Source organism: Ictidomys tridecemlineatus, chromosome 2 (assembly GCF_052094955.1).
Source record: "Ictidomys tridecemlineatus isolate mIctTri1 chromosome 2, mIctTri1.hap1, whole genome shotgun sequence".
In the NCBI taxonomy this organism is placed as follows: Eukaryota; Metazoa; Chordata; class Mammalia; order Rodentia; family Sciuridae; genus Ictidomys; species Ictidomys tridecemlineatus.
This window is the reverse complement of record NC_135478.1, coordinates 20,167,012-20,176,233: the sequence shown is the minus strand read 5'-3', so window position 1 is coordinate 20,176,233 and position 9,222 is coordinate 20,167,012. Positions and strand designations below refer to the sequence as shown.

General features: G+C 41.9%; 1 protein-coding gene across 1 annotated transcript; it reads left to right on the top strand.

Annotated features, from left to right (window-relative positions):
• The first annotated feature begins 4,167 nt into the window (after positions 1-4,167).
• Ss18l2 (SS18 like 2) lies at positions 4,168-8,069 on the top strand. The gene is made up of 3 exons (XM_005337931.5): positions 4,168-4,367; positions 4,625-4,701; positions 7,096-8,069. The coding sequence occupies exons 1-3, from the start codon at positions 4,299-4,301 to the stop codon at positions 7,181-7,183; spliced, it is 234 nt and encodes a 77-aa protein (XP_005337988.1). The 5' UTR covers positions 4,168-4,298; the 3' UTR covers positions 7,184-8,069.
• The last annotated feature ends 1,153 nt before the right edge of the window (positions 8,070-9,222 follow it).

The window sequence follows — 9,222 nt, the reverse complement described above, 5'->3', positions numbered from 1 at the left end:
TAAAGTGTTTCCAGAAGAGACTGACATTTTAATTACTGGAAAGAGTGAGGAAGATCTGCCCTCACTCAATGTGGATGGGCACCATCTAATCAGCTGAGAGGCTGGATAAAACAAAAAAACAAAGGAAAGAGAAATTCACTCTCTCTCCTCCAGAACTGAGACATCATTTTTTCTCCTGCCTTTGGCATCAAAATTCCACGTTTTCCAGCCTTTTAACTCTGGTAGTTTCACTAGTGACTCCTCAGTTTCTCAGGACTTCAGCCTCAGACCAGGAATTACACAATAACAGTCTCCCTGACTCAAGGCCAAGTCCAAGTCAAAATGGACTTGACTGAACCACACTACTGGCTTCCTTGGTTCTACATCTTATAGATAGAATTTCTATATGGGATTTCTATGAGATTTCTCCACCTCCATAATTATGTGTGACAATTTGCCTAATAAATCCCTGTCCTATAGCTATATATAGCCCACTAAGTCTGTTCCTCTGGAGAACCCCCAGTAGAAGTGTCAACATAGCAGTTGGACAGACAGGTTCAGTGTAGAGGTCTGAGCTGAACATAGACTTCTGAAAGTCATTATCACATGGGTGGAAATGGAAACAGAGCTTACAGAGAGACAAATTACAAAATAGAAACAGAAGAGACTTGTGTTAAGAGTCCAAGATGGGCTCCAGATATCACTGCCTCCTGTGTAGTCCCCTCCCATAATGAGTCAGAACTGGACCATGTGATAATGGGACTAAGTTATAACAGGCACAAAGGAGGGAATAAAAAAAAAAAAAGGTGATTCAGAGTTGGGGAGGAGACTAAATTGTTCATGCCAGGGCTAGATAAGGAGAGAAAACAGGTGCTAGACCTACAAAATTCTGAAGCTTTCAAATGTGGAGCTTTGGGCTCTTAGAACCTTGATGTGAGTAGGCCCACATCTAGAATAGGGCCTTATACTTTTGACTGGTGCAGCTGGTGTGGCCCAGACACCAGCAATTTGGACAAGAGCAGTAAAATGTAGTAGCTCTGGTTCTAGTCCTTATCTCTAGTAATTGGTCACTTTGGCTTCAGGCCATTGTCATCTCCATAGGCTTTACCTTCCAAAGCCTCTTCAGCCCTCTATTCCGAGGACCTCTGTATCACCACAGAGGTACTCCATCTTGTGGGGCAAGTGGTGCACACCTGTAATCCTGGCTAAGGGAAGCTGAGACAGGAGGATCACAAGTTTGAAGCAACTTAACAAGACCCTGTCTCAAAATAAAAAGGGAAGGGCTGGGATTGTGGCTCAGCAGTAGAGTGCATGTCTAGCACGGACAGGGCCGGGTTCAATCCTCAGCACCACATTAAAAATAAAGGTATTGTGTTGTGTCCATCTACACCTAAAAAATAAATTTAAAAAAAAAGGGTTGGGACACAGCTCACTGGTAGAGAGTTTGCCTAGCATGTGCAAATCCCTGGGTTCACTCTCCAGTACTATAAAAAAAAAACCTCCATCTCTAATTATGTATAACTTCAGACACTGATCTCTAACCTGTCCTTTAGCTAATCTCTGAATTCCTCCTACTGTTCTCTGGTCTGTGGAAACTTCCAGTCCAGTTGTCTCTATACTTTGTTCTATTTATCAACTCCTTTTAGTTTTCACTTCCTTCCCCATCAGCTAAGAGTCCAGGGTCCATCATTCCATAATATTCTTCTCAATATACTTACATCCCTTACACAGTCACACCTTCCTGGCAGTGCTCCACCTGCCTGGTGATGCTCCACCTTTCCAGATAACCTTCTGTCTTCTCTGAGCCTTCTCCTTGCTGTCAGTGCTGTTGGACAAAATCTTACAACCACAGAAATCACAGTGTTAAATAGACTGCCAACCTTAACTAGATCCTCAGAGCCATCCAGCAGTTCTAGGCTTGACAGGTCTGCTCTTTCTTAGTTCTCCCCAACACCAAATTCCAAATCTCTTGTATGCCCCCAGATCTCCCATTCCTCACCCCCTCTTTGTTCTCCTAGGTGCCTCCTACACTGAAGAAAGAGCAAACATCAACGTGATATCTGCCAGCTCCCAAGGACTCTGCTTCCCTCCAGCTACCATCTTCTTTCCTTGATCCCTTAATAGCCAAATTTCTTAGAAAAAGTGGTCTGTTTGAACATTCCATTGCTTTATCTTTCCTATCATTTCTCAGTCTCCTTCAGTTTTGATTTCTGCCTTACCTCTTTACTTACATTGCCCTCATCAAGGACATCAAGGATCTAGTCTTAATCTTGCTTGACTTTTCAACATTTATCATTGATAATCTCTCTCTCCTTCTGAGTTGCTCTTTTATCCTTAAATTCTATGACCCTACACTCCTCTGGTTTTAATCTCTTTCTCCACTCAGTTTCTATTGCAGTTTCTTTTCCTTTGCCATGAGGGAAACCAACACACTCTCTTTGGTCAGTCTTATCCATCCACTACATGGTTCCAATCAATCCCCACAGTTGATGTTTCTCAAAGCTATATCTCCATCGCAGCCCTTGTCCCTGAGTTCCAGACCCAAATAGCTAACTATGAACTTCACATCTCTGTATGATATCACTCCAAACAATATATTTCTACTGTACTGAATGTATCACCCTCACTTCCAGTCCACCTTCTCCTCCACTAATGGTATCACTAGTCTTTTTTTGCCAAAGCCAAAACTCATGGAGCTATCCTTAATTTCCCTTCCCATTCAATCACTGGCCTGCACATCACTTCTCACTGCCCCTTTTGTTTCTCATCTGCTTCCTGATCTTTTACCCTATTATAGCCAGGAAAATTCCAAGATACATCTCTGACTTCATCACTCTTCAGGCTCCAATTACTCCTAAAAGAGTCCAGATGCTAGACACCTGCCACCTGCATAATTTCCACAATGTAAAACATGAGTTCTCCTGGAGAGTATTCCCTGTATGTTGGATCAGGTTGGTTCCCTGCACCTGTCCCATATTAACACCACCTCATGTTATTATCATTCCTCACTTGTCTAAATAGGAATCAGGCTGAGCAGGACTATGCAAGGTGTGCATCCTGCTCTAATAGGCCTTTCCCTTCCCCCTCTGTTCTGTACAATCTTTGGGGAGATTTCCTTAGGTGAAATCCTGATGAAGGGATAATAGTGCAGGCTTGGGAACCAGGAAGCCCTTAACTTTGCCCCAGCTCAAGTATATTATCCTAGTTTCGCAGTGAATTTACCTCACTGCGAAATGAGATGAAAGCTGACTCTTAAAACAGGTCGAATGCAAGGATTCTGCAGGGAGAGCCCAGCAAAGCCACTCATAGAAATGGAGCTCTAGAAAGTTCCCCCTTGGAGGAGTATAAGCTCCTAAGATCTCCCTCCTAAATGCAGTGCCCATGGCCCTCTGTGTGCTTCAGGGAAAACCAACTTTGTTAGCATGTCCACCAAGGATGGGCTAGATACAATCAGTTCAAAGTTTTAGTGGTCACTTAAAGCAGCTACATGGCCCAGGAGGGTAGGCCCAGGTTCCTCGTTGAATCTTGCAGCAAAACACCCTCACAGTATGCTGCATGGGCAGTACGGGGTAGTAGTTAAAAACGGGAGTTCTAAAGCCAGATTGCCTGTGTTCAGACACAGACTTGGCCATTAGTAGCTAAGAACTTTGAGCAAGTTACTTAACCTGTTTTCTAATCTGTAAAATGGAGAAAATACTGGTGCTTTTTAGGGTTGTAAATATAATAAGCATTACTAGTGACCAGGGGAAATATAGTTATATGCGAGAGTTTCTCCTCAGCAAAAAGTAAAAGCAACACCAGTATCTTCCTGGCTCTGCTATACCCATGGTTCATGCTCCAGAGGCATCAAGGCAATATCGAAAGGGCCATATTGGCTACTTGGAGCCTTTTATATGGGTTTAAGCCACGAATCTTGGGTGAACCAGAGAAACTGACCCATGCAGATTACACACACAGCTCAAAACTCAAGTAGCTGAAGATAAAGAAGGTCACCACCGACCCAGCAAGCGCAAACCGCTCCAGGGCCCTAGGGGTGGGGACCGTAGAGGAGGTCTTGCGTGTCCAATCACAAGTGACGTCTCTTCCGCCCTAGGCAGGAGGGCCCAATCAACGTCAATATCATAGCCCCGCCCGTCGTAGGCCCTGCGTCCAATCACAAGTGGCGTCCCTCGTGGTCCCGCCTCACAGGCTGGAGGACCCAGTCAAGGGAGAAAGGGTAGCTCCGCCCGCCCTGGGCACTTCCGCGCGGAGATAGCGTCTATCTGGCCGCAGGGTGCGGGTCTTTTTCCGAGGTGGGGTGCCGACTCGGGCCCCCAGCGATGTCGGTGGCCTTTGTACCTGACTGGATGAGGGGCAAGGCGGAAGTCAATCAAGAGACTATCCAGCAGGTGAATGTCTACATGGGCTGAGAGGAGTGGAGATCCAGAGGGACTGGGTGGTGAGGAGAACTTTCTGGAGTCAACCGACCCTGGTTGAGACCTGTAGTCCACCTAGCGAGCTGACCTGCTGGGGGTGTGGAGTAGGATGGGAACTAAATCGTTTAAGGCACCGCAGCAAGACATCCTGGCTTGGAGGGTCGGGGGCAGCGCAGGCTTCGCCGCCGTCCTGACGTCACACTGCTCTGACTTTTCCCCTGATCTTTCAGCTCCTGGAGGAGAATGACCAGCTAATCCGCTGTATCGTGGAGTATCAGAACAAGGGTCGAGCGAATGAGTGTGTCCAGTAAGTATCTCCTTCCCGCCCCTGAACTTTGAGTGGAGGGAAAGCCAGTATGATGATGCAGCAGCTGTCCTCAACTAGGAGTTTTGGGTGATGGATCGCAGAAAAACCAAATTTTACGGTTGAGGAAATGTAGGTACAGAGGTTACTTCTTTGCCCAAGAGTATACAGCGAGTACATTGTAGAACCTGGAGTTAAATGTGTCTCTCTCTTCAAAACTTGATTATTCTCATTGCAAAGCCATCTTCCCTGGATGAGGATGGCCCCTTTATCATCATAGGTCATATTGCTTCATCTCCTCGTGAAGTAAGAAAGTCAGACAATTTGGCTGCTAAAACTCCCTTTCATTTCTTTCCCTCTCTCTTTCTCTCTTTATGGTGCTAGGTATCAAACTCAGAACCCAGGGTCCTGTGCATGCTATGCATTCTAGGCAGGCACTCCGCCACTGAGCCACATCTTCAGCCCACTCCCTCCCATTTCTGACTTGTAGTTAATCTGTGAGTGACATAGTCAAAGACCAAGAAAGGATTTCCAAACCAAAGGTAACTTCTACGTAGTAATTTAATGCGATCTCTAGCCAAATACCAAAATGAGACAAAGTAGAGTCTGAGTTGCTTTTCCAAATCTAGTCCAGGAATTATGCCCCATTTCTTATAGAAGATATTTTATTGTTATGAAGAAATGTTTAAGAAATGCTATGCTTTCCTTACCCAATAAAAAAATTGCCTACAAGCTGTGTGTGGTGTCACACACCTATAATCCCAGCAACGGGAGGACAATCTCAAGTTCAAGGCCAGCATCAGCAACTTAGCAAGACCCAAAGCAACTTGTAAGACTCTGTCTCAATATAAAAAAATAAAAAGGGCTAGGGATGTGACCCAGTGGTTAAGCACAACTGGGTTCAATTCCTGATAACAATAACAACAACAAAAAAGTCACCTACATTCCTCACTGAATACCTCAATAGAATAGTAGAGAAATCTATTAAGGGTAAATCTTTATGTTTGACTGACATTTGGCACTTTTCTTTTTGGCAGGTTATAGTAAACCCTCTCATTTTTCTATATGAAAAGTGGTTGCAACACTTTTTTTTGATATTGTGAATTATTAATGCAGGGGTAGGAAACTTATCAAAATCTTCTAGTGAGCTTTTTCTCACAAGATCATGCTTCCTGACCCCTGATCTGATTTGTCTTCCTGAATGGGGAGTTTGACTCACTGATTTGGAAATTGTTGTGCTAGGGCTGTGGCTCAGCAGTGGTGCACTTGCCTGGCATGCATGAGGCACTGGGTTCAGTTCTCAGCACTGCATATAAATAAACAAAATAAAAATCTATCAACTAAAAAAGGGCTGGGATTGTGGCTCAGTGGTAGAGTGCTTGCCTAGCATGTGCGAGGCCCTGGGTTCAATCCTCAACTCCAAATAAAAATAAATAAATAAAATAAAGGTATTGTGTCCAACTACAATCGAAAAATAAATATTAAAAAAAACTAAAATTTTTTTTATTAAAAAAATTGTTGTAGTAAACACATTAATTTTGGTGGTATCTTTTCCATTCTTGAAATTTGCTCAACAGTACTATAGAGGGCAGTGCTTGAGGTAGTGGGTAATTATTAGCAAAAAAAGATACCAATCTGCTCTCATGGAGGTGACATTGTAGACTCTAGAATCTATAGGGAGACAACAAATAATTAGGCACATAATATTAAGTGCTTTGAATGGTAATAATGCAGAAGACTAGAGATGTAACTCGGTGGTAGTACACTTGCCTAGCATGAATGAGGCTCTGGGTTTGATCCCCAGCTTGCAAAATAAATGAATAAAATAGGGAATGTGGGGAGGGCTGTACTCTTTTATGTGTTCCCTCACATACCTGTGTGTATAAATAAGGCAGAGAGAGCACCAAGTAGAAAAGTTCCTTGGTATGAGTTCTCTGAATACCTTCATGTCACAAGAAGGCCACAAAGGAAAAGCCATAGATGGGATCAGAGAAGTAACTGAAGGCCCTTATCACATAGGGCCTTGTAGAGCATAAGAAGGATTCATCTTTACTCTGAATGAGAAGGGAGGGATTTTAAATCCTTATGACATGATCTTGACTTAAATTGTACAATGATCACTCAGACTGCTGAAGAATAAAATGGGGCCACAAAGGTAGATCTAGGAGAGTATTCCTAGAGTCTAAGCAAGAAATTATGGTGGTTAGGTCTACAGAGGTAGAAGAGGTATAGAAGTGGTAATGTTTTCCTTGAATATGTTATGCAAGAAGGTTGATACTACTGAATCATCCAATCAGTGGATAAGCCATTCTACTAGAGTAGGTAGATTCTCTTCCAGTTTTTTGCTCATGGTCAGTAAAAATAAGCCTCTAATTTTTGCTTATTTTTCCCTCTTAGGTACCAGCATGTGTTACATAGAAATCTCATTTATTTAGCTACCATCGCAGATGCCAGCCCATCAAGTACTTCAAAAGCAATGGAATGATCTTTCAGTTGTAAGGAGTAATTGAATGTAATCCATCTCCTATAAAATGGAGACAGGATCTTTACCAACTCAACTGCTTAAAACATGAAACCTCTGATTCTTTTTAAAATGTGAAGGAAGCTACTAGTTTAACTATATTCTCAATGTAAATATTTGTTTTTAATAATTAATCAGATCCCCCAGAAGGTAGACCCCAGGTGTCCTCTTTCCTGAAATGGGAGTGTGTTTGGATAACAAAGACATCATGGGCATCTTCAAGACTACTCTTTAGTTTCAGCCTGAAGAGGAAACTGAGTAGGTGTTGGAGGATCAGCAGGAATTGCTGAGACTTCTGACTGAGCCTTTGCCAAATGGATACAGTATCTGTGTGCTCCCATCCAGTTTGTAAATGTGCCCCCTGACCCCTCTTCTCTTCTTGGGTTACTTTGAAATAAAGCTTGCTTTTCCACAAAAGAACGATATGAAGGTATAGATATTTCCGTGTAGAGTGTTGTATTTGGTTCCCTCAAAAATTGTAAGGATTTAATAACCATAAGGTATGTAACAATACTACTGTTATATTACTACTGTTATGTGTTGCCAACAAAATTAATAGATTCTTTAGTATTATCTAGTATCATCTGATAATAAAAGATGTGTAATTTTCTTTATCTCAAAATGTCTACACATTCATTTGTCTGAATTGGGATCCAGTAAGATTCACACTTTGCACTTTGTTGATGTCACTTTAAAAATACTTAATAGTGGGGCTGGGACTGTAGCTCAGTGGTAAAGTGCTTGCCTCGAATGTGTGAGGCACTGGGTTCAATCCTCAGCACCACATAAAAATAAATAAATAAAGATACTGTATGCTCATCTACAACTAAATAAATATTTTTTAAAAATACTTAATAGTTCTTCCTCTTTTTTTCTTTGCCACTTCTTGAAAATGTAGGTGATTTGCCTAGAATTTCTCATGTTTTAGATTCATCCGGTTGTATCCTGGTAGTGTCATTAAATATATGCCACTGTCACACACTTTTCCTGTAAGTTGGTCTAGAGGCTTATTCAGACTCAGGTTCTGATATTTGGGGCAAGAAAAAAATCATAGGAAATAATAAGTACTTGATCTGATTTATTTTCAAGTTCCCAACAGCCTTTGGCTTAAATTATGATCTTCCCAGCTTGGATCTTGTAATTCATTAAAGATTGCATAGTGGTGATTTTATAATTTTGTCATTTCTTCTGCCTTTATTAACTGAATTCTGTTTTTAAAAAACTTTTTCCCTATGGGGTTGGAGATGTGGCTCAAGCGGTAGCGCACTCGCCTGGTATGTGTGCGGCCCGGGTTCGATCCTCAGCACCACATACCAACAAAGATGTTGTGTCCGCCGAGAACTAAGAAATAAATATTAAAAAAATTATCTATCTCTCCTCTCTCCTCTCTCTTAAAAAAAAAAATTCTTTCTCTAAAAAAAAAAAAAAACTTTTTCCCTATTTAAATTTTAAATGAGGCAAAGAGATTCTTGTAAGTGAACCCAAATTAGAAGCTCAGGTCCCTATTCCTTTTGCTGGGAACATGAAGAAGAAACAGTGTTGGGATCGCAACCCAGAGTGGCTATAAAACATAAATGGTGAAGAGAACTAATTTTGAATCCCAGCTTTATCCCTTAACCTCTGAGATCTCTGTTTCCTCAACCTATAAAATAATGATAATGAAAACAGTAACTGAGCCAGGCACAGTGACACACTTGTAATCTCAGTGGCTGGGGAGGCTGAGGCAGGAGGATCGAGAGTTCAAAGCCAGCTTTGGCAAAAGCAAAGTACTGAGCAACTCAGTGAGACCCTGTCTCTAAATAAAATACAAAATAAGGCTGGGGATGTGGCTCAGTGGTGGAGTATCCTTGAGTTTGAATATCCTTCAAATATCCTAGTACCAAAAAAAAAAAAAACCCAAAACAAAATAAAAAACTACCTTCCTCCTGAGACTGAGATTGAAATAAAGCAGTATGTGTTGGGCCATAGTAAATACTCAAGGTGTGTTAGCTCAGATGTATTAT